We start from the raw sequence: 25,288 nt of genomic DNA on the forward strand, positions 1-25,288 counted from the left end.
GCCACCATGTGAGTGTCTTCAACATGCTGAAGAATAAGAGATTGCCAAACAGCTGCTGGCTGTTATTTCAACCAAAGGAAATTAAACTGAGGATATGAGTTGGCTGCACTGTGTGGGTTTATGAATCGATCATAGTTGCAAGGCAACATAAAGGCCCACCTGAGCCTTGTTAAAAGAGATTAACCGTTTACCACCACACACTTCAGCAGTGCTCCCAAGCTTCCTAATGCTGCGACCCTTCAGTACAGTTCCTTGTGCTGTGGTGACCCATCCCAAACCATAAAATTATTTCCACTGCTACTTGATAACAGTAATTTTGCTAATTATGAATTGTAATGTAAATATCTGTAGTTTCTGATGGTCTTAGGTGTGACCTCTGTGAAAGGGTCATTCAACCCCCAAACAGGTCTCAACCCACAGGCTGAGAACCACTGCACTTCAAGGAAGACTGTCACCTCCACTCCCCAAACACCTTTATACCTCACTTTTGAAAGGACTTTCAGCAAGTTGTTGCAGGAAGTCTGGAATAGATGAAAATGAGTCTAGTTCTTGATCTGGGGTATAATAAACAACTAATATCAGAAGCAGTGTTTTAAGTAACAGAGTGCAACAAAAAAGCCAAGGCATCCACAGCTGGTTTGAGAATAAGTTAAACAACTGATCACACATCAGCTGAGTTCAGGCAAGCACACTTTAGAGGAAAGCTCACACTTAAAAATCCAAAGCAATTTCCTAAACCTTTTAAAATACAGGTTCCAGCCCACAATACCATTTCTTGAAAAGATCCAAACCAACCTCCTAAGTAACTCAGCGAACCACTTTCTCTCTGCTTTCCCGCTTAAAAACAACAACAACGACAACAACAAACTCACTGTATGCTGTGGCTTCCTTTCCAATTAGAAGCCACCATAGCCATAGTTTTCAATTAGCTGTGTCAGTCCATCTCCCTGAACTGCTCAAGTTCAATCTGTACTTTCTCCCCCAGCTTCCGGTCTCCACCAAGCACTTCACACCTCCCATTGTAAACCTGTCCAGAGCAATTATCCGGCCTACCTTTGGACAGCCTCCGTACTGCATTTCTGCCTAAATCTATAGCTACTCAGTTGGCAAAGTAGGCTTGTCCCAAAGCAGAAGAAATAGTCAGACCCAGAGATGGGTGCAGATGCACAGCAAATTTCAGTAGGCTCCAGAAAAGCAAGTCCCCCTAGTCTGTCCTGGCAGAGACCAGAACTTATAACCTCTCTGGACCCAGACACCTAGAGTCGCCACAGTAACCACTGCTGTGTGCTGCCACGTTTACTGCTTCTCTTGGGATTACAAACAAGGGGCATGTCACTAAGTACAGACAGTCACTCTTCTTAGACTTTGTGGTGGTTCAACAGACAGACACACAGTAGGAGCTATACTTGGAATTGTGAATGTCATCTTTTCCCAGGCTAGTAGTGATGTGTGGTCTGATCTTTACTCTCTCTGCAAGCAAGCCATAGCTCCCAGCAACCAACACAACCAAGCACTGTGTTGCTAAGCTACAAGTTACAAGTAGTAAATACATTTTCAATTTAGTGTTTCCCACTCACCATGGGTTGTGGGATATTACCTTTATGAGTTAATGAGAATTTGTAATTTCTATTTGTATTTCTACCAGAAGACTCTAAGAGTTCAAAGCCTGAGGACAAACCTGAGAGGAACATCCCCCTACCTGAGAAACAACCCAAATCTTCCTTACCTGAAATCACACTATTTTTTCTTTTCAAAAATGGTACAGATCTCCTAGACTTCCCCCCACCCCGCCCAAACCATGTACTTTCCATATGTCCCAGCAATTCTACATGTGCTGAGGAACATGCAAGATACATAGAAACATAGAAACCCTCACACAGAAACTTACACATCAACGTTCATGCCAGATTTTATGGTACGGTATGATGCGGTACATGCCTGTCATCCCAGCATCCAGGAAGCAGAGGTAGAGCTATAAACAAGACTTGGCCTGGTTGGGGGTGGGGAGGAGTTCATAACTGTGTTACTCTTGCCATCCAAAAGGTGGGAAAACCCCAAATGTCTGGCTAATCAATGAACTGATAATTTATGTGTTATATCTAAAACACCTGAACATTATTCAGATGTTTTAAAGGTAAAGTGAGGTGAAGGGAATGGATGATGGCTCAGTGGTTAAGAGCACTTGCTGCTCTGACAAAAAACCAGCTTGGTTCCCACCACCCACATCAGAATGCTCACAACTGTCTGCAACTCCAGCTCCAGAGGAGCGGACGCTTTTCTATCCTCTATGAACACCCATACATGAGCGTGCACGCATGTGTGCACACAAATAAATATTTTTTTAAATGAGCAAAGAAAGAATAATATGTACAATACGTAAGAACTCTGAAAATATTAGGCTAAAGCAAAGGCAGGTAGAGACATGACGGGCCAGGTACTGTATGTTTCCAGTTACATCCAACATTCAAAACAGGCAAACCAACACAGAGAACTTCTAGAATGCTGGGATGGGAGCACCAACCAGCATGGGGTTTTGTGGTGGAGCAATTAAAAAGAACCCAGAATTTGTGGTGACAGCTGCACAACTCTGGACATACTAAAAACTCAGAATCTCAACACTTAAAAAATGAATGTAGTGTTCAAACTCTATCTCCATAAAGCTGTTAGTTAAAAAGAAAAAAGTTGCCAGGTGTGGTGGCACATGCCTTTAATTCCAACACTCAGGAGGAGAGGCAGGCACAGCTCTGGAAGTTTTTAGGACAACCGAGGCTATATAGTAAAACCGTGTCTCAAAAAAGAAAGAAAGGAGGGGGTGGATACAGAAGAGAAAGGGGAAGGGGAAAACAAAAGGGGAAGGGGAAAATGTCCTGCTACTCTGGGACTCAAAATTCCAGACTAAAAATGCTACCTCACTTCAATATCTCACACACACACAAAAAAAGTACAAATAACTTTTTTCAAATTCTCATGCTAGAAGATACAGGAGAGTCCAAAGAACCACATTTATGATGGTAAACCCATGATATTTCCACCACTGACTCCTTTCTGCTTCCGGAAGGACACACTCACTCCAGGCTCAGCCAGTCCTCACTGTACAAAACTTGAGCTGGAGCTGATCCTCCCTCCCTCCCTCCCATGGCCTCTAGATTTTGAAAAAGCCTTTTCCTTCCTTCTTTCCTTCCTTCTTTCCTTCCTTCCTTCCTTCCTTCCTTCCTTCCTTCCTTCCTCCCTCCCTCCTTCCTTCCTTTCTTCTTTTGAGTAATTATTTAATAAGGATATGGACAGCAAGACTCCCAGTGGCCAGCCATTCAAAAACTTAGAACAGGCCAGAAGGCAGGAGGAAATGTCAGTGCATTGGGGAGAAAATTAATTAGTCATATTAATATTAGGATCTAACCTCTTTCTGTGGTTGGGACTGGAAGTTTTAGAATAATAGCATGCTGTTTCTCAAAAACTCCCTCCAGAGGAAAGCTTGAGAGCTGCAGCTGTTCATTCTGGAGTAGGGCAAGCACTTAATGAAGTTTCCTGAAGACCCTCTGAGAGGCCAGAGCTTCCTTCTGTACAGGTACCTAACTGGTCCTTCACAGTCAAGGGCAAGTTCAGGGACACCCCAGGCACCACGCTACAGCAGCACCACAGCCAGCAGAGGCGTGTTAGCTGGGAAGCCCCGGACGATGCTAGTCAACATCAAAGAGACTCTAGTTGCTCCCCTTGTGCAATAAACTCCTTTCACCCAAGATCATTCACACTCCCAGAGTACAAAGTCCCTCTGATATTGGTAGCCTTCTCACCCTAACCTTTCTGGCAAGTGCCTCTTGGCCTGGCTGTTCATTAATACATAATCAGAACATTAAAAGCACTGTTTCACCTTTTAGGGAGGCTGAATCCAATTTAATAAGATACTGTTCCTAGGTTGGGGAACCACCTTGAGCCTGGCACAGAATTCAAAAACACACACAGAGAGACTGGAAGAGAGTGCAGGATACACACTCACAAACACACAAGAATTAAGCATTTCACAAGATGTTTTTGATAATACCACATGGCAAAGGGGCAACATAAAAGAAGTTATCTCACCACAGAAATCACCCTGGTGTTTCTTTCTCCTTAATCATTTTAACACCAAATGACTCCTCGCTCCATAATCCTTTACAGGAAGTGGTATCTTTGTGGCAGAAAGACAAATGACCGAGTGATGTCTTACGCACTGCCTTAGAACTGTCTGCCGTCTGGGCTCTGGCCTGCAACTTTTACTTTTCAAATCAGACACAATGACAACTCACTTTAGAGACCATGTTTACTGTGCTGAAAGCCACACTCTAAACACAGGCTTGTCCGTAGAAGCCAGGCAGCTTACAGTCCATTCTTGTTTACGCTCCAAGTAGGTTTGACAGAAAAACCACATCAATTTGTTTTAAAATAATTTCCATTTGCTGGAAGCTGTTCCTGAAGGGTTCTCAGCCACGCTAATCTGCTCTGATTCCTACCAGCTGTAGGTACCAGGCACACTGGCCACAGACGGGGTACCGAGGTTGAGTGAGCTGGACTGGGTCCATGGGGGTTATAGCAGCCTAGGACCCACAGAGCCACTGCAATACCCCTCTGTGGAACACAAGAGCAACATGAGTCTATGAAAAAAAGAAAGAAAAAAAAAGCATGTCCTGGTTCAGGGCCAAAATTATGCCATAGCCACCAGGAGCACAGCTTTCTACAGAATTAGATCTGCCCTGGCTCAGAAACGCCAGCTCTAGAGAGTCTGACAGTGGTCAAGCCTCAAGTCCACAGTTAAGTGCATCATGGTAGATACCAGATAGAAAAGAAGAAAATTTAAAAAAGGAAGAACCTGTGAATAACCAGTGAAAAGTGTTCAGCCTCACCATCCAAAGAAATGAAGACTGGGAGGCTGCAAGGCAGCGTCCTGGTGAGCAGCAAGGAGCAGTGAAAAGCACCCTCTGAGCTCGAGGGTGAGGAAAGCAAGCAGGAGCTGATTGGCAGCTGCTTTTTTGGGAGAAGTTGTAGCAAACGCCTTTAGAATTTTCCTATCAAGAGCAACCTAGACATGGTAACTCAGTCTAAAAACTAAGAAGTATATAAATAATTATGTACAAAAGGATGCCCAGCCAAAATTAGGGTTTTGAAAAGCTTAGAGGCTCAATATCAGGGAAGGTTTAATTATGATTTAAACCATACTCTTCTATATAAAGTTTAACCATAGAGGAAATATTCATCACACTGAGTCCTTATAACATAAGTTGAAATTGTTGATTACCCAAGTGACCAGCCCTGAAACCATATACATACAATAGTATATGGACTAAGCTGGTTATATTCAGGTATTTAGAAATACACACACACAGGCACAGACACACACAGACACACACAGACACACATAGACACACACAAGCTCTTAAAGAGAGGCTATGAATTTGAGAGAGCAAGGGAGAGAACTGTGTACAGAAAGGGTGGGATGGAGGAAAGGAAAGAAGAAAACTATGTCATTGTATTTTTATTTCAAAAATAATAATAAAGACCAAAACAACATAACTTGAGCCAGGTGTGGCCTGGGGGTTGGGGTTATAATCCTAGCACTTTGGAGGATGAGGCAGGAGGTCTGGGGTTCAAAGCCATCCTGGACTGTACAACATTATCATATTGTCATCTCAAAAAAAAACTTGTAGTTTGAAGCAGGCATTTAATTGCAACATTGATGTAAACTTATACAACAAAATGATATTTATCACTGAATAATAAAGTCAATTATCATTTCTTCTGCACTTACCTTTGATTTTTTTATTACTAACATTTATTATCATATAAATTAAAAGTAATTAATAACATGTTCACTAGACTAAAGCAACTTCGCTCAAACAACCAAAGTCAGAAAGCACACCTCCCCTCTACTAGTTCAGGCCATCAGGTACAAAAGCCTCCCTGCAGAACCCCAGCCCAAGACTCCCTAATCATCCATACCAAGGAGCAAGGCTGAGCCATGGCAGACCCATCTCCCCAACTGTTATCAACATCTAACTAACTGCCCAGTGAGGACCCACCTTGAACCAGATGAGCAATGACTCCTCTGCCTAGAGAGGTCCTATGAATTTAAGGATGGAGTAGGGGCTGAAGTGTCATACCCAAGGGCCACACAGAAAAGGGTCAGATTTACAAGTCCATGAGGCCAGAGTCTGTTGTACAGGCCCTTACAAATCTGTATTGCTACTTTGGCTTTGTCCCCTGAGGGTACAGTAACCTGCCCTGAATGTTGTATGCACTGGATCCAGTCAAGGAGAGCACTCCTTTCCTCTGCCAAGAGCAAAGAGGAAGAAAAATGACCTTGGCCTAGTCACGCTTTCTGTCAGAGGGAGGTCTTAGCAGAGTAACCAAGAGCTCAAGCAACCAAAACCAGCTGCCTGGCGAGGGCTCAGCATAAACTGAGCAGAATAACCACAAGGGGAAGGGTGTCTAGACAGCCTTAGTCTAAGAGAAAAGCAACCCTCCCCAAAACAGACTCCACCAGGCATCTCCAGCAAAAAAGCAGATGAGAGACCATGTCAACAGTTGGGAAATACACCATGGGTGCCCTGGCCAAACATAACTCAGAGGGGAGCTGTACAGTCTGACCCACCTGTTAAGGACAGCCATGGGGAAGACTCCAGCAAGGAAGTGGAGCTCAGGGAGTCCACAGGGAAGAAAGGTCCCTCCCAGGCAGTGCCTCTAGTGCCTGTCTGTCATCTTTCAAACTCCTGCTGAAGGTGCTAAAACTTTCCTGTTCCTTCTACATTTTCAACATGAGCACTTGGTAGAAGATGAAGGGGGCTATCAAAAAAATAGGTCAATAAATAGGAAATGAACAGATACACAGCCATGGGAAGCCTGAGCTGTTCTGTTCTATTGGACTTAGAAAAGTAGAGAGAGAGAAGACCATGGGTCCGGATCTGGCTCAATTGGTAGACTACAAATGCCTAACATTCAGGAAGCCCTGGGCTCAGTCCCATCCTTGAATACAGCAGGGGCAGTAGCACACACCTGTAATGACAGCACCCGGGAGGTAGAAGAGGACAATCACAAGTTCAAGGTCATTCTTGACTACTTAGCATATTAGAGGCCAGCCTGAGCTATCCAAGACTTCCCAGAGAGGGAAGAAGGACTGTCAATCTTTGTATGTCTGTATCTGTGCTGCCTGGACACTAGACTTGATGCTAGATTCTGTGAAAAAAGAAAAATGAAGCAGCCTCAACTCCCTGGCAGCTTACAGACAAACGAGGTGCCACATATCAACCAAATCAATGCCCTGCAAAGCCTGTATGAGTACTGCAGGGTCTTCCAGATGGGAATTCAAGTCAAAGAGAATACAGATGATAGTTTCCAGGGGAACAGACATTTTAAAAGGACAGATAGGAGTGTCAAAGAGTGAGAACCCCTCTTCCAGATATACACAGGACAAGGTGGCAGTACAGAAGCTAGAAAAAGCACCACATGATAGCACGGACAGACGGAGCCAGCTATGAAGCTCAAAAGTGAGTGGACAGCCTGCAGCAGGAGTCTATTCTAATTTGTAACTCTGCAAAGACCCCTTGTGGCTTAAGAGGGGAGGGGAGAAGGCAAGGACAAAATCTGAGTCAACAGCTCTCTACCCCCACCTCACACCTACACAACACAGAGAAAAGGTACTTTTTAAAGTTCAATGTAAAATGTACCATACAAAATCAGCAAGCAGCATGTCCCGTCACTCTTTCCATCTCTGCATTCCTTTTTCTAAAATGAAGGGTAGGGGGCCATGGGTAACTGCTGGTCGACGCATTCTCCTAAGACCACAATGTACTCCCCAGCACCACCCAGCCCTAGGCATGCCAAGGATTTTGGGCAAGTATAAACTCCATCAGCAGGCTAAACTGTTTATATGTTCTTGAGTTAAAAATACACTGCTCGGGTCAGCATTAACACCGGGGCCTTATCACCAAGGCTGTTTGTGTGCTGGTTACACAAGGCTGGACTCTGACTTGTCCATCTTTTAGATGAGCCTCAATCTGCAAACTGTCTAATGATACATCAGTGAGATTATAATAAAGCCACCAAATATACACGCATTTAAGAAAAACACTTTCCAAACCCAAGGATACTTTACTGTTTATAAATAGTTTACTTTTTTTTGATCCCCAAGCATATAATATTGGCAGTTGCTCCAGAAACCAAAGAAACACGCAACAGGGACACAAACCACAACCTAACAGAAACAATAAACAACAGATGGCAAGGCATATGTGCCTGCTACCACCTCCTCACCAAAGAGGCAAAGCACAAACCAGCCTAGGAAGAAGCATGTACTCCAAAATCACATTTCAGACACCATTAATAAAGCACCAACTGTATGCCAAAAGCTAGGTAATTTTGGCCACTCAAGAGCAGAGGGGCCAGTGGCTGACCTCAAGGAACTCAGACCTGAAAAGAATGCAAGGGCCAGGCCCTGTCTTACAGTGTTTTTTTTCTACTCCGATCATGTGCAAGCAGACTAGACTTCTAACTCAAGCTACTGCTACTAGGCCCTGACCAGTACCAACCCTGGACTTGGTGTATAAAATACCATGATATATTTCAATGGGATGATAATCAAATTAGTTAGCACATGTATCCTGCTATAAAAACATAAACTGTTACAACTCTATGGGCTTCAACCACGTGTTAGGCATTTGTCCTTAAACGAACTCAATAAGGTGGGTAAAGTCATCCTCATTTTAAGTAAGAAAAAACTGAGGCAAAAAGAAAACAAATTGTCCAAAGCCACTCAGACAAACAAGGCCATGTTCCTGGGGTGCCGCTTCTAATCAGAGACCATAGGATGCTTTATCTCCCAACCACAGCCTGTGATATGAAGCTCACAGATGACAGTGAGTGCTCTTTTCACAGAGCCTGAACCATGGATTTTCTAGGGCCTTCACTGGCAAACGGAAGCTGAACGGACTTACGGAGCACAAAACAAATGTTTAGGTGACTCAAACTCCGAAGTCACACTTGCTGCGGCTGATGATTCCTCAGCTGGTGTCCATGATAGTTCTTAAATGTCAGCTGCCCCAAACACAAAGGACGGGGTCCCAATAAGTAAGTTAGCTATAGTGCTTCCAGATACGGACATCCGATTTTAAGAATCACAATCTCATGGTCAATCTGCAGGTTTCACCTCAATGTTATATATATTTTTTTAAACTCTGACTACAATTTTCCAACTGCACTGTAACTTTATGTATGCTTTTATGTTTCTTCTACATTTCAAAAGAATACCGTTTCCCAACATGTAACTCCCAGATGTAGAGTTCACTGATGATTCATCTACAGAACAAGTGTTCTGAGACATCAGCTCCAAATAGAGGAAGAACTTGGAATTCCCTTCTCCCTCAGAGCTAGAACTTGCCTAGATCTGCTCTGCTCAACAGTTTGTTTTCAATTATATCTCCAAATTCTTTAACAATAACTGTGCAGCTTGCGGCACCAACACATCTGATTCTTTGAAGGAGTTCTCAAGCAGAACGTAGAAAATAGAAGAGGAGAAGGAGGGAAGGGGGCACTTGCCATAATGTTTGTTTTATGTCTGAGATTCTTTCCAAAGGTTCTCTCTTACATACAAGCAGAAAGTTCTGATAAGCAGCACTGCTCCCGCCCGAGGAAGGCCACTGTCAACCCTTTTCCTCAATGGATTATGAGGGCATCACAGATCCTACACACAGCAGTACCTCACAGCTAAATCCCACACCATGTGTCTTTAGTTCTGTACACAGGCTGGCCTGAAACAATCCTAGTTCCTTTGGCTTTCCACACACTGAGTGAGGTGGAAACTTACCTAACAGGACTGAGAATTCTGAGAGAAGATCAGACACAAATGGTAAAGACAGAGAAGGTCACAGGAGTGACAGAAAATGGCACTCTATATTAAGCTCGTGGAAGGGTGGGAAAATCATTTGGGCTATTTTGATCTTAAATAACACAACAGAAAAGGGCTGCCATTTGATTTTTGTTTGTTTGTTTGTTTAGACAATTATCAAATGTAGTCCAGACTGGCTTCAACCTCAGTCTATAGTAGGTGTTGGTCTTGAACTCCTGATTCGTCTGCTCTTCCTCTTAGTGCTGAGCCTATGTGTAAGGCTGTACACATATAAGGCTGCACATGTGTCATGTGTGTACATGTGTGAGGGGGGAGGAGGCACATATGTACATGTGCAGGTCAGAAGACAACCTCATGTGTCATTAGGTACCACCTGACCTTTTCTTTTTGAGACAGGAAACATCCTCTCTTGCTGGTCTGTCGATCACTAAGTAGACTGAAATGGTTGCCCAGTGAGCCCAGGGATCTATCTGCCTGCCTCTGCCCTCCCAGGACTGGGATTTCAGGTGCAAATCATGGGGCTTGGATTTTGTTACATGCATTCTGAGGATAAAACATGGGATCTCGCATATGTTAATAACTGAGCTATCTCCTCATCTCTTAATAAGATTTTTTTTTAAGTAGCTTTTTGGACTATTCAGTCCTAAAATAGTCTCTGATTCCTGCTAAACTTATATCAAGAGGTTTCAAACACCACTACCTGGCCTCCAACTTCACTCCATTCAGGTTGCAGCCCCAAACAAAGCTTCAACTCCCAGAAGCATGCTTTAAACAAAAGAACAGAAAAACACCCTCAGGCCTCAGGAAAACATACAAAGTTTAAAAAAAAAAATTCATAAAAGGAAAAGCCCAAGAATCTCCAGTGAAGACAACAAATGCACATAGAAGGAAGGAGGCTGTGGAGAGCACAGAGAACGGGCTGCAGAAACAGCTTAGCAGATAAAATGCATGCTGTGTGTGCACAGGGACCTGAGTTCGGATCTCTAGCACCCACATAATTAGCTGGCTGAGGAAGCCCGTCTCTGTAACCTGAGCACCAGGTTCTGAATAAAGCCTCTGGCCACCCAAGCTAGCCTAAAGGATGAGCTTCAGTTTCAGTGACAGACTTCAAAATAAAGTAGGGAGACATGGAGGAAAGACACCCAACACTGGCCTCCAGACTCCCCCATACCTACATCCACACCCACAAAAACAAGAACACATACATACAAATAACACAAATAACTGTTTAAAATAAAAAGCACAGAAAACAAAAAGCTACTAGGTTCTCCACAAAACGCCTATTTGGCATAAATCAAGACTTTCCAAAAACAGTGTTAAACCAAAAGGAAACCCATAGATGGGTAAATTTGATATCTACTGGACAACAACAAAAATAGGCTAAACAAATAAAACAATTTTTTAAAAAAGAGAGAGCGAATTCAAAAACTGGAGAAAGAAGTCACTGAGCTGTACAAAAGTCAGGCCGCTGAGTGTCCACACTGAAAGGCACACAGAAAAGCTCCCTGGGAAAATGGCTTAAAGCTACTCAGAATCAGCCATGTTCATGCATATAACCAAAGGCAAGCTGGCTCCAAAGGACATAGCTGTGGGTGTGTCCTCCCTTGCAGCTGTTGCTACTGAATCTGTACTCAGCCAATAGAGCTGAAAGATTATCAGTCTGGGGACAACTTCAGTGATCCAACTACTCCATCCGTGGCTCTCAATGGCCCTAAGAAAACCCGACTAAAATGATCCTGTTACTTCTTGCCTTTTCTCTAAAGCTATGTTCCTAAAAAGATAAGTCAAAGATATCAAGTTTGCAGGTCCATGGTTTTCTTTGGCCCAGAATCCTTTATCCAGAATGCACAGGGGCCACAGATTTTCAGATCTCAGATTTTTTTTTTTTAAGCTCTGGGTTATTTATATGAAGATGCTACCCAAGTCTAAACATGATTTCATTTATGATTCATATACACCTTATACACATAGCCTCAAGGCAACTTTATACACTAATTTTAATACTTTTGTACATGAAAACCAAGTTCTCAGTATGGAATTTTCCACTTGTGGTGTCATGCTAGTGCTCAAAAACTGTTCAATTCTGAAGCATTTTGGACTTTCAGATTGGGAAAGTTCCACCTTTGCTTTTAAATGCACTATTTGATTCTCCTTAATAATAACAAAGGCTCAGTGAAGGTTCCCTAACTGAGTCCCTCCCACAACAATCCATTTCTCCTTTGGCTGTTCTGGGTATCTGTGCAGAAAAGCCACAGAGTACTTTCAACTAAGCATCCCATACACAGACCCACTTACTCTCTTAACAGTAAATCCGATAAGCAGTAAGTTCATTCCCTCTTTGCTTCTACCAGAATCATAACCCTAAAAATGAAATTTTGTAAGTCTTAAGTCTCTTACAGATAGGGAAGTAGGTGACCAGCTCAAGGTCACACTACCTGTCAGCAGCAGAGCAGGACAGAACTCCAGGCCTGCTGCCACTCAGCAGCAAGCTAGTTTCCATACTACCACATTCTTACTATCCACGGCTTTAGGAAATTCACTTCTTCTCTAAGTCAATAGTCTTCCTCCCCAATTAGTCAAGAAATTCTTTAAGACATTTCTAAGGCTCTAGGCTCCTCTCCTCTGGAAAGATGTACTAAGTACCAAGACTTCACACACAAGTGTTTCAGAAGAAGATCCAGCCTTGCCTCCTGTTCCCCTCTGGCCCAAAGAAAGTTACGGAAGCTGTGAACATACACCTTCAGCATTTTAAGAACTTTGTTGTTAGTTTTTTTACTAGCTCTTTTGGGGATTTGCCAGGGGTTTAGTTTGTTTGTTTTGTTTTTAGGCAAGTAAATAGCCAGGCATGGTGGCACATGCTTATAATGCTAGCACTTAAAGAGACTGAGAATGAGGACAGCAGTGAGTTTAAGGCCAGCCTGGGCTACACAGTGGAGACCTTGTCTCTAGAACAAACAAACAAAGAGCAAGAAAATTTAAGAACATGAGACAAAGTTCTACAGACTAAATCATTAATACTTGAGGTGAAATCATTTTTCATTTGTGGGTCCAGACTTAATATAATTAAACTGTTCCCAAATATTATTTCAAACAGACTTGTGAAATCATCTAGAAATCTTCTCAGGGGCTGAAGAGAGAGCGCAGTGATTAGGAGCACTTGCTGTTTAACCATGAGGCCCAGACACTGAACTCCAGCCCCCAATGTTAGGTGGCTGGGAAACACTTGAAACTCCAGCTCCATAGTATCTAACACCCTCTTCTGGGCTCCATGGGCGAGAGTACACGTACACATACACACACACATACACACACACACACTCACACACATGCACACTTATATGAACACATTCACATACAACAAATACATATACATACACACACATACATACATCATTTCAAATATAAAATGAAAATCTTATCAGAATTTCTGGTTTTTCTCTTGGGTAAGGCAGAGCCTCTTCCATGACGACAGATTACATGTGGACAAGACACAGACATTGGGTCTGAGAAAACAGTGAATTGGGAGTGAGGTAGCCTGATAGCTAGTGAATACTCAGTTTGGCTTGGTTTCTGGTTCCCCTCTCCTGAAGAGGAGCCGGCAATCCCCCCACTTGAGTATCAGCTTCAGCATCCATCACTCGGTTGCATCAACAACCCACTTCCTGGAAGCTACAAGCTCTTCTGACTGTTTATAAAGTTTTGCAAACACTAAGCACTCATGAGCCAGAAACTCACACTGTTCCAGGTGGAGAAAGGAAGTCACAGACGCACACAAAATTATTTTAGTCAAAAACAAAATAAAAACTCAGTATGTGAGCATGGAGCTGAACCTAGGTACCACACATCCCAGTTTGCAAAACAGAACTTAAAGGCACGATCAGACCCTTATATTTAGTTCTCCTGCCTATAAGTTTTTCTCAAACTCTTTTGTGTATGTATGCATTTGTAAACAAGAGGATACACTGTAAATGGTATCTAATCAAATATGACAGTGGTTTAATTATGCTTAACTGAGTCTGTGAGCTTAAAATGACACATGCAGGATGGGTTTTTAAACCACTAAATACTATATAACTTACCTAGAGTTAGGTTTTCACAGACGGAATATGACAATCATCGGCTTTATTTTAAAGAAATTCCTCCAACCAACAGAAAGACAAGAGAGAAACAGAGTCCTGGACTTCTACAACACAAACCTCTCAGCAGCAAGGAGGAAGAAGCATTGTTCTAATCTGTGTGAAGCTAAAAGGAGCCCAGAGGGTTCCAGGAAGCTGGCTCTGAGCTTTTGGGGGATTTTCTTATAGGGTGCTTCTAACTCTATTTAAAGCAGACTCAAGTAGACACAGCTGGAGGGTCAGGCCCTGCAAAGTAAACATGAGTTAACTCAATTCAAATTCAAGACTTAGCTACAACCAACTGGCTAGTTATCTCTACATTAAATGATAATAATAATAATATCTAAAATACCACTTTTAAATGACCCATTGTAATTATATTTGCTTGCTAATAGATTCTAATCTAAATAATAGCTTGGAGGAACCCTCTCGATTTAGGATCTATAGAGAAAGAAGAAAACTAATGTGACTTGTACAGCCTGATCAGGAGCTCAGGTCCCAAAAATTCTTTAAACCCTCCCCACAAAAACCAAAGGTAGGGAAAAAAATAACATGTAATTTGAGACTATAAAAACCAAAGTGAATGAAATATACACTTGGTAAACATCCTGTAAACAATTTGTCAAAATTTCCTTTAGAAAACGAGTTCATTATTTTTTAGAACTTGTTCGTGTTCATATTTCTTAAAGTCATCTTTTAGTGAAGAATTTCCATGTGAGCATAGTCCCCCCCACCCAAAGAAAAACAACTGTTAAATGAAAGTCCTACACATTTACAAATAAAATGGCATGCTTTGGATTTACTTCTTTTAAAAACTGTAGAAGGAGAAAGAATACGGGAGCATGGAGCCTATGAGACAGGCCGTGAGTTGGCAATTATTGAAGAAGGCTGCCAGTTTCAGGATTCATGACATCATTAATACACTGTCCACTTGTCTCTCTTATAAAACAACGGTAAGAAGAAAACACCCTACATTAACGGAGGCAACATGGCAAATGTTTCCTTAACTCAGAATTGGTTTTAAGGCCAATCTTTCTAATCATCTCACAAGAATAAAAAACATTCTCTCTGCAACAGGCTTTGTCCCAGTCAGCTGACAGTTTTCACAGCCCCTTCCTGCAGTCCAACCCAAAGGGCAAGTGCTTCAGAGCAAATGCTTTCAAATGTAAAAAGTACTGGTACCACAGGACCTAGAGCTACCTAGATGCCTGATGCCCCAGTTCAGAAGCTCAGTCCTAATGGTCCCTAGGCAGCCATCATCAAGTAGGTAATACAGAAGGAAGGATTTACCAGTGCAATGCGTGTTCTGGTGACCTGAGCAGTGAACTATTTGAACAGAAAATTATAAATTACTAGAAGGGTCAAAGGACAGTCAGGGAGTGGGGTTGGGGGCAACTGCTCGCTGCTGCACAAAGAAGCTACAGAAGACAAATTTTAAGGATTAACTTTGGTTTTTAAACCAACTTTTAAAAGAATGGGACAGGGTTGCTTGTAGGAAAAAAAAATGGTACTCATTCATTCATTTCCAATACCTGCTGATCATAAAAGAGACCTATGCATCACAAAGACTTAAAGACAGGTCATACTTTCTTGTCTTTTGCCAAAATAAACTCAAGGAGCGGTGATTGGAACCGGTATCCTGGTTCACAAGGAAGCAGCAATGAATCCGGGCCTCAAGGAGATGAACGGACTAGTTGTTAGCACAATGGGTCTTACCGGTCAGGTTAGATTAAATAGTAATAAGGCTGCAAACAATCGCAGCCATTCAGGTGGGCAAGGCTGTGAATTATGGCCATGCACAAGGGGAAGGACTCACAGACAGGTGCACCAGGATCAACAGCAAACGGCTTTTCAAGGTGCATCCTTGCCAGGCTCTTCAAATGGCCCTGCATTTACTGTCTGTGCCACCTACAAGTTACCACACCATTGTAAACAGACCAAAACAAATGAAACTTGTTATCTGTCTTCAACCAATAACTGTCTCCCCTCCTACCTCCTCTCCTCCAGAGTCTTTCCAAATAGAGGTGGGTAAGCAGTGAGCATCAGCCGGTCTTAAAGCCTGTAATCTAATCTCATCTGGAAGAACACACCTGCATTCTTCCAAGCTACCCAGCTACCTGTATTTGGGTAGAGCTCAATTTCAATGAAACCTTGAGAAACAAAGAGGGAAACGTGATTGGTTTAAGGACTTCTCACTTTCCTGCTCTTTCCCATGCACCTTCCCAAACGAATAATGCTACATAGGCAATATTTGTACAACTGGAATAGATTTTAAACTACCTCAACAATTTTTGCTAATTGTATAATTGACTGCAACTGTGTACCGCTTCCTGCCTATTCATCTGAGATTCCCAAGGCACACTAAGTCTACCTGTTGCAGCTTTCCCAAACCACCAAAACGGCTGCTGGAGCACGGTGCCTGGCTTGTGAGTCACGCTATGCTCCCACACCAAAAGATTCCTTCCTATCTGAAAAGTAAACCTTCCCCAGGAAAGCCTTTCGTCACTGGGAAATGCAACTTGGAGGGACTAGTCATGAGAACGGATGCAAGATGAGGTACTGCCATCTTAACCTTCAAGAGGCAAACTCCATAGAGGAAGCAACGGCACACATGCACAATTTAACTGTCTGCACAGCTGTTACCAGACAAGATACTATCATCCCCTTGAAAGAAACCAGGGGCAAAGGGCTGGAGAGCGAGGATACCAGAAACAAACCTTAAGAATAACTTTCAAGCTTTCTATCATCACTAGGAAGTGAAAGGTGGAGGTGGTTCCCCCAGTCCCACCCCATGTGCCCTGCAAGGTGGATGGCACCAACATATATAGGAGAGTAAAAATAAAGGAAGTCCCATCCATGCCATTCCCATCCATCACACTAATCAGACACCAGGGTATAAGGACCCAGTGTCCATTTAGAGAGGATACAAAGAACTCAAGGCAGAGGATCAAAGAGTACAAGAACGAGGGAAAGAAAGAAACCATTACTGAAAAAAAAAAAGAACAACTTTTATTAGCAGATTTTGGAACTCTGTTTTAGAAGTCTATGCAAAATATGTTTGGGTCAAAAGAACAGATGATAAAGGTCAGAGAGAAAGCTGAGCACTTAAGTGTACTTTTTACTCTGCTGGAAGACCTGTATTCAGTTCCTAGCACCCAGACCATACAGCTCATAACTGCCTGTAACTTCAGCTCCAAGAGAATCCAACACCTTTGCCATCCAAGGACACCTGCACTCATGGGTATATACACCACAGTCAGACACTCAGGCATACACATAATTTAAAATAATCAAAATGAGTATTTCTAAACCCACAAATTAAGCACTGAATTACAGAAAACATGACAGCATACAAACATAAAGCATAAAGCTCTTGGATGAGAAAACGAATGCCCACCCAAGAGCGTGTGGACACAAACTAGGAGTTTGCAATTTAACTGGTGAAAAACTGAAATTTTCATTAGTACAATAAAACACTTGGACTAAATAAACGAATGTAATTTCCACTGTACGAAGTTTAATTCTGGTCTTCAACAGGTCCATAAGGAGACAGAACCAAAACTGCAACATTACTAGGAACAACAGCAGAGATAGCCAGTCACTCACTGCACAGCACAAGATACTAGGAACAACAGCAGAAGATAGCCAGTCACTCACTGCACAGCGCAAGAACTGAAGGAAGGACATCCACTCTTCATGGACCCCACTGCTTCTATACCACACCTAAACTTTAAACATATTACTAATGATTCCTAAACCTCCTACAGGTCAGACACCAATTGAGAGTTTTGCGATTTTTCTTCCTCTGCCAGGGACTTCTCTCCACTCCTTTCTCCTTTCTCAAGACAAAGCTTTAACCTTTGAAAGAGCATCCATTGTAATCAACTCTGGATATTAACACAGCCTGAAGTCCTGTTCACTTCTGAAAGACCCCCAGGGTTTCAAACTGGGATTGATGAGGAGGGGGAAGGTCCTCGGTGAGTAGATGTCACCAAGCTCAACAAAACTAGTTGAAAGTTAGGCTTACCCAGGAAACTTAATCTTGCAACCTATAGGGTAAGGAATCCCTTTTATGTTCTAAACAAATGAGGGAAAGGAGAAGGAAGAGAAGGAGGAAGAAAAAAAAGAGGAGGAGGAAGAGGAATAGAAGGACTAGGAAGAGGATGACAAAAACCAACAAAACCACCACCATTCTTACTGCTTGCAATTCAATGACTCTCTCTTCTAGCTTTTCCCCTCACTTCTAAAAACTCTTGCTATCTCACAGACCTTGCTTCCAGGCAGGTGCATATTTTAGAGCCAGGTGTCTCACTAGCCTCTAGCCAGCTCTGGGGCATTTCTATCTCTACTGACAAGGCTTTGCTCCATGGGAATACTTCTGCAGAGAAGGGAAGAGACTCTTTCATTGTGAGCATAGAGCCTGACAGTGGAAAAAGGTCAGCCAGAGGGCAACCCAACTGGTCAGGGAAGCAGCCCAGGGAACCCAGGAGAGATAATTAGCCAAAGAAGGAGGAGGCTGGAGAGCAGGCATACAGGGACATGGGACAGAAAGAAGCTCTTAACACAGCACAATGCACTGTCCCCAGCCTTCTCAAGATCTTACCAAGAATCACTGCCTATAATACACTCAGAAGTCCAAAGTTTGTGAAATCTAGTAACTATATGTAATTATAGAACGAGATGAGCGCGCTGATTCTTAAAATAGCGCCTTGAAAGGGGACAATGTGATGAGGAGACCGCTCAGTTAATAGAATGCTTGCCTGAGAATAGGCAAAGCCTTGGGTTCCATCCCATCCTTACAGATCTTTTCAACATGGCCTCGGAGCAGAAAAAACTTGGAAAGGTGCAAGTACCCTCAAGATCTGTAGGGCTGAGGGTGGAGCTTCTCAGCAGGAAAGCACAGTTGTTTAGCATGTCCCAGGCAGTGAGTTCAGATCCCTAGCACCACAAAATAAATAAATCCGTCTCTACTTCAAACAACCTCCGACCTCAAATCGAAACAAGCTTAAGGTCTGCTGAGCTCTTAAAGTGATATGAGACAAAAGTAAAAGAAAGAGTAAGGAGGGACTATGAACCAGCTGGGTACTCTATTTAAACATACATATCTGCACATGCATACATGTGTGCACACACACAGCAGTTTGGATTCTAAACGGATTTGGTCATCTAATTTGCATAAGATTGACAGCAGTTTCCAGGACCTTAACTCAGAACACTTTGTACACCAAGCCCTTGAAGCACAGCTGTAGAATCTGACTGACAGGGGTTGTCCTTGTTTCCCAACTCTCCAGTGAAAGCACAGATAGCATATTGTCTAATGTAGCCATAACCACCACTTATGTGCGTAAACCAGCACAGCTAGAGTTGAGCCAGCCAACCCGATACTGAAAACACATAATACAAGCGAAGCAAATCAATAAACTCTCACTGCTGGCATTCAGAATGAACACATTTGGTGTCCTTTCCTAACGGCCCTTGCTCTTGAATCTCTGTTCCCTTCCTCCACTGAACAAGAATCCAAGGACTGCCCTCCTAAGCCTGCCTATCTCCTACTCCCAATAGGCCATCAGTTAGCTCTCAAAATGTTAACACCAACAGTATTTTGTAACTAAACTTTCTGCTCAAATTTAGACAGATGAGAAACAGTTTAACATAAATCTGTTATATTTTTTAAAGAGCTTCTGAAATCATGCTCTCAGAAATAGTTTCAAGGAAAGCAAACACCTGAGTTCTAAGAAGTTCAACCTCTTGTACAGTTCTGGGAGGTGTTGGGTGCTATTTATGAGTGTTCTGATTGGACCATGCCAATCTCACCTATGCAACAGGACAGGCGACTCAGTTATGCTCCACTACTCTAGCCATAAAGAGTAAGTTTATCCTCAGCCTTGGAAAGGGATCTGTTTTCTTCTATCACCACCACCCTGCTTTTTCTACTCACACTAAATTTTTATTCACTATTAAAAATGTTTAGCTTCTCTACACTTGGCCTAAGAGCAACTCCAAGTAGATGTACTGTTTACAAAAGGGGGAGGAGTCCCACAAAGCCATAGGTCTCTTGCTATCGCAAACCCACAGCCTGAAACTGTTTGAGCAGGCTGCAGTAAACCTACTTCATTGGCTTATAAACTAGCTCAAAGCATTCTCTAGACACAATGACCTTACAAGGTGTAAATTCAGTGAAAATATAAGATACTTTATTGTATTATATAGGGAGACTTTCTCCACTGCTATCCTGCCAAAATAAAAAGCAATAGTTTAAAAGGAAAACGCTGGTATTGGAGAGACAGTTCAGAAGGAGCTGAGCTTGCCCACCATGCTCCAGAACTTAGGTTCAATCCTCAATATTAGGAGGCGAAATATTTTGAGAAGTATGAAGGTTAGGAGACAATTCACTCTTGACTTCATTTTAAGCAGAAATAAAATAAACTCATAAGTATTCTTCAAAGGCCCCCGTGTGTGTGTGTGTGTGTGTGTGTGTGTGTGTGTGTACACGCTTGCGCGCGCACACCACATACTAAACCAGAAACCAAACTGCTTGAATCTTAAAATTAATCCATTAAAACCATCTTCAGTAGAGTCGTATCTCCTGAAGCCCAAAATACTTAGTCTGGTATTTATTGATCATTAAATTGCGTGAGTAAAAGAGACTGCAATTTTAAAGGTATTTATGCTGTGTGAATTGTCACTTGTAGGCAACCAAAAGCCTAAAAATGACTAGCAAGTTCTGCTCCAAAAAAGGGCAAGGCAAGGTAGGTCTTGTGACAAAAGGAAAGTGCAAATAAGAGCACTCTGTCCTCTCCAGGAAGTATGGCTTGGGGACAGAGCCTTCCACAGAACACTCCTGACACATGGCTTTGCAAGTCTTCCAACAGGTGAACACTTGAAAAGATATTCTGACTCTACCCACAGGGTTCTATTATTTAATAATAATAATAAAATCCCATCTTAAGTTGCAAGGAAAAACCCGAAGTGTCCCCAAACTGCTTCAACTATTAATAAATAAAATCTTTGCAAAGAGCAATAGTGTGTTCACCTCCCAGAACTGATAGAGCCACTGTGTTAAAACCCACTCTAAGACCATGCACTTTCAGTACTGGATTCCAGAGAGGAAGCAGATACTGAAGAAGAAAAAATATCCTAAAGGCAGCAACAGTAGCAAAAGGGTCTCAGCTGGCTTCAGAACTCACACAGTAGCTTGCTCAAGTGATCAATGTAAAGACCAAGGCCTCATTCTGAGAACACAGTCTTCTTGTTAGAAAAGAATTAACTTCTCTCCTTCAAGACAGTCAGATACTCTGGCCCCAGTCTTCTGCAATCAAGCCACAGGTGTGAGTTAAAGCCTGCATCATCCATTTTCTCTTTTTAAAACAACAAATGTCATGACTGAAGCTACTGCTGTACTTCTTCTATGTCCTAGGAAAGACATTCAACTGTTCAAGTGAGAAGCAGACTACTCAAGCTAGGCCTTTTTCTGGAAGGTACTAATAGTTCTAGAGATGCTGATTACTGATAACTGAGCAAGATTCGACTCAAAGGTCTAGGGTTTTTTTTTTTTTAAGTGTAACAATGATATTCTACTCCACTATGTTTATAGAAATCTAACGTCTTTTTGTCCCTGCCAAATGTCCTGGAAGAAGAATACCACTAACTCCTGACGGGCCCCAATCCCAACAGCACAGAAGTGCACCTCTGTGGGGTGAAACAAACGGACAGAGATAGCCCCTGTCAACTTCTCCTGAGGTAGCACTACTTCACAAATAACATGTGCCATTTACGGAGGAGAAACTCGAGGGTGGGACCAGACCCACCCCGGTGGATCTAGCCCAAGGGGACTCCAGGGAACAGACAGGAAAGGATCTGGAACACAGTTCCTGTACATGCCAGCCATGCGGAAAAGAGCAAACAGCCACACTCAGACACCTCCAAGAACTTTCTCAAAGCTTCTCAACTCCTGGGTTCTCCAGAGCATGGTCCGTTTTGCCCTGGCCAATGCCAAGTCAAGCCACCATTTCATGGTGATCAGGAGACTGCAACACACACTCACTAATAAATAATATAAATAAATTGAAAGCTGGAGATGAGAGTCACTGTCATTCATTTCCAACTGGAGTTAAGTTGAGGGAACTCAGACACCAAAGGGCTGGGTTACAGGACAGGAAAAGAGATCCCAACACAGACTCCCACACTCTGCCATCGTCCGGCTCGCATGCATACAAATTTGCTCACCTCCACTCTTCACTCACACACCCCCTCACACACACACACACACACACACACACACACACACTTCGCGCTCGACAGCACCCTCACCTTCAAATGACAAACCGGTGGCTCCCCTCCACGCCCCGCACTCGCTGGCCTCCAGACTTCACGAAACACACTCGATCACCCCTACATGATCACTCATGTTCTACATCTTCACGAACAAGGCAAGCTTCTTCTCCAGAATCGCGCTCACCTTCAAACCCCTGAGGCAGAATCCTCTCTCCCGAGCTCCCACGCGTGACCTCCACTCGGCCACCCACAAATCTCCCAGGCCACAGAGCGCACTCCGCACCCTCTCCGGTTGAGCACACCGGCAGCCCCGTCTTAGTGACAGCGCTGGGACAAGAGGCAAAGAAGATACTCACAGGCTCCGGGTCCAGGAGGGCATGTCCCGGGGCAGCGTCGCCAGCCCGCGCCCACTACAGTCCAGCGAGTCCCCGGCGCAAGTGCAGGCGGCCGCGCAGGGCGCCGGCAGGCCGGCCTGGGCGCCCGCCGACTCCGGCCATTGCAGTAGCAGCAACTGCAGCAGCAGCAGCCGGAGCAGAAGGCGAGGCGCAAGGCGCGGGGCCCCGAGCACTCCCGGACCCGGCCGCGCCATCTTGTCTGGAGCGCGCCGCGAAGCCGGAGAGCGAGGGCTGCGAGGTGCGGGCGGCCACGGGCGCGGGCAGCGCTCGGCGCTAGGCTCCGCGCCGGGGCATGGACACCCGGCCTCAGTCGGCTCCGCGGCCGCGGCGCTCAGCCGGCACGCTCTGCCCGGGCCGCTTCGCAGCACCCTGCGGGGACCGCCACCCCCGCGCCCATCCGGGCCGAGCCCCGCGCGCGGCGAACTCTGTGGAGTCCCGCGGTGAGTGCTCGGCCACCGCGGCTCGTCGTTCCCGCCGCGCTGCGCGTCGCCTTCGGAGCCCAGGCGCACGCCGAGAGCCACCGCCGCTGAGGACAGAGAACGCTTAGCCTCGGCCTCTGCGCGTGGCGCGGGGAGGCATCTCACTGAGGGCTCTGAGCTGATAGCCGTGGACCCCACGCGCCTCACCGTCCCGGAGCAGCCGGAGCGCACCGTGCCTCGGCGCTGCGAACAATCAGCGGACAGCCGCGCCGTGGTCCAGCCCCGCGGCCCCAGGCCCCGCCCCGGCTGCTCGCCCTCACACACCCCTCCGCGGGGGCCCCCGGGCAGAGAGCGGCCCACGTTGGCTGCAGGGCTACAGCGTTAGGCCCCGCCCTACACGTTTCTCATTGGCTACCAGAGCCCCGTTTTGGCTTCCGAGCCCATAGGAGTGCTCACTCCCCGAGATCCCGCCTCCGCTCGCTTTTCCCACCCAAGGTGTGAAAGGCGGGGGACTGGGCGGGGAAAAGGAAGGGCGTGCTGCCTCCTCTTAAAGGAGACTGGAAGGATTTTGGCTACCAAGTACCAGAATCTGGAGAAGTGGCCTAAGCATCTGTCCATTGAGCCTAGGGGAGAAGAGAAAGTTGGAACTGTAATCCACGGGTTTGGGAGCTATCTGGTCCCAAGGTTTTTTCTGCTCTCCTAGACTACAAACAGTACCATGGATTTACAGCAACTGAGCACCCTTTTTTCTAGATACCTTCCAGGAGAAAAAAAAAAGACTTAAAACTTTCTTTCATGAGTTTCTAAGTTATTTCCTCAGAGATGGGGCCCCCTTTCTTATTTCTTCTCCAAACTCGTTCTTCTTGATATCTTAAAACCAGAAATGTGTCCTTGACTACCGAAATAACTGTGTGCTGCAGAAATTGAATCTCGAGGGCACGCCCACTTCCCCGCCCCTAGTGAAGGATAGTTCGGGAAGTGCTCTGGACCTGGATAAAGGGGGTTGCTGTGGTGTTATGTTTTGTTTTTGAAAACTGGAACCTTTACAATACCATTTTCAAGAAATTGTCCATGACGTGCTCTTTATAGACAGGAGAGGGAGGGAGGGAGGGAGGGAGGGAGGGAGAGAGAGAGAGGGGGGGGGAGAACTGTAAGTTTCGCACATACAGATCAGAATAGATTGATAGTCTTCTTGTGAAACAGTGCTTGGACACAGGCAAGCACGAAAGCAAGCGCGCGCGCGCGCACACACACACACACACTTAATGGAGGGGGGGGATGGAAGGAGAGAGAGATTAGCACTGTAATACATAGCTGCCGCCTCTGGGCGCTTTGACTTGCTGGTGTCTCAACTGCACACAGGGTCGGAAAACTAAGGCTCTAGAGGCTTCTGGAAAACATTTGTTCCAGCACGTTAAATCTAACTTAGGCTTTCTAGAAATGGAGTAGAAACGCTGTTCATAGGGAAGAAAAACACCAACCGACTAAAGGGTTTTTATTACATATTGGACATATTCAAGAAATTCGCTTTGATGCTAAATGTGACTGTCCCTCAAGGTTTTTTTTTTTTCTTTTTTTGACCAATATTGGACCTGAATTTAGTAGTCAAGTGATTGTTGCCTGGCTGTCTGTTCTCTCTCTTCTCTTCTCTTCTCTTCTCTTCTCTTCTCTTCTCTTCTCTTCTCTTCTCTTCTCTTCTCTTCTCTTTTGTTTGTTTGGGTCTCATCATGTAGTCCAGGCAACCTTGTGATCCCCCAGTTTCAACCTCCTGAATAACTGACATTACAGGTGTGTGCAGCATGCCTGGCTTTGTTTGCCATTCTTTTCATCCTTACATCAGCTTTCCCTTTCTCCTGATTGCCTACACTATCAGATCAATGCTGTCCAGTTTCTCTCCCATTTTTCTCTATACCTCAGAAATGATGTCAAAACAGTGTTCACATGTGCATAAATAAAGCCAAATGTAATACCTCAGAACTATGAACAGGAACGCTCCAGCTAGTATGTGTGTGCACATGCACGAATGAGCAGGAACATATGCACTACACATGCAGTCCACATAAGCACGCACCTTCCAACTGGATAAGGAGAAACAGGTCTCCTGGTTTTCATGTGTTTGGATAGAAATAATAAGCTGGGGAATAGAATATACAAGGTCTGCAAATTGAAGGAGTCCTCTCTTGTGGCACTAAAGCATTTCAAGATCAATGAACA

The 25,288-nt window shown here is 44.2% G+C and overlaps 1 protein-coding gene across 1 annotated transcript in view; it reads right to left on the minus strand.

Moving 5' to 3' along the window:
* Lrig1 (leucine rich repeats and immunoglobulin like domains 1) overlaps positions 1-22,857 on the minus strand; it is a 98,391-nt gene extending 75,534 nt beyond the window's left edge. Inside the window, exon 1 of the mRNA XM_028773021.1 lies at positions 22,617-22,857. Within this exon, the coding sequence (XP_028628854.1) occupies positions 22,617-22,849 (233 nt within the window). The 5' untranslated portion in view covers positions 22,850-22,857. The remainder of the gene's footprint in view (positions 1-22,616) is intronic.
* Positions 22,858-25,288: the final 2,431 nt, after the last annotated feature.

Source organism: Grammomys surdaster, unplaced genomic scaffold, assembly GCF_004785775.1.
Source record: "Grammomys surdaster isolate TR1022 unplaced genomic scaffold, NIH_TR_1.0 220, whole genome shotgun sequence".
Lineage (NCBI taxonomy): Eukaryota > Metazoa > Chordata > Mammalia > Rodentia > Muridae > Grammomys > Grammomys surdaster.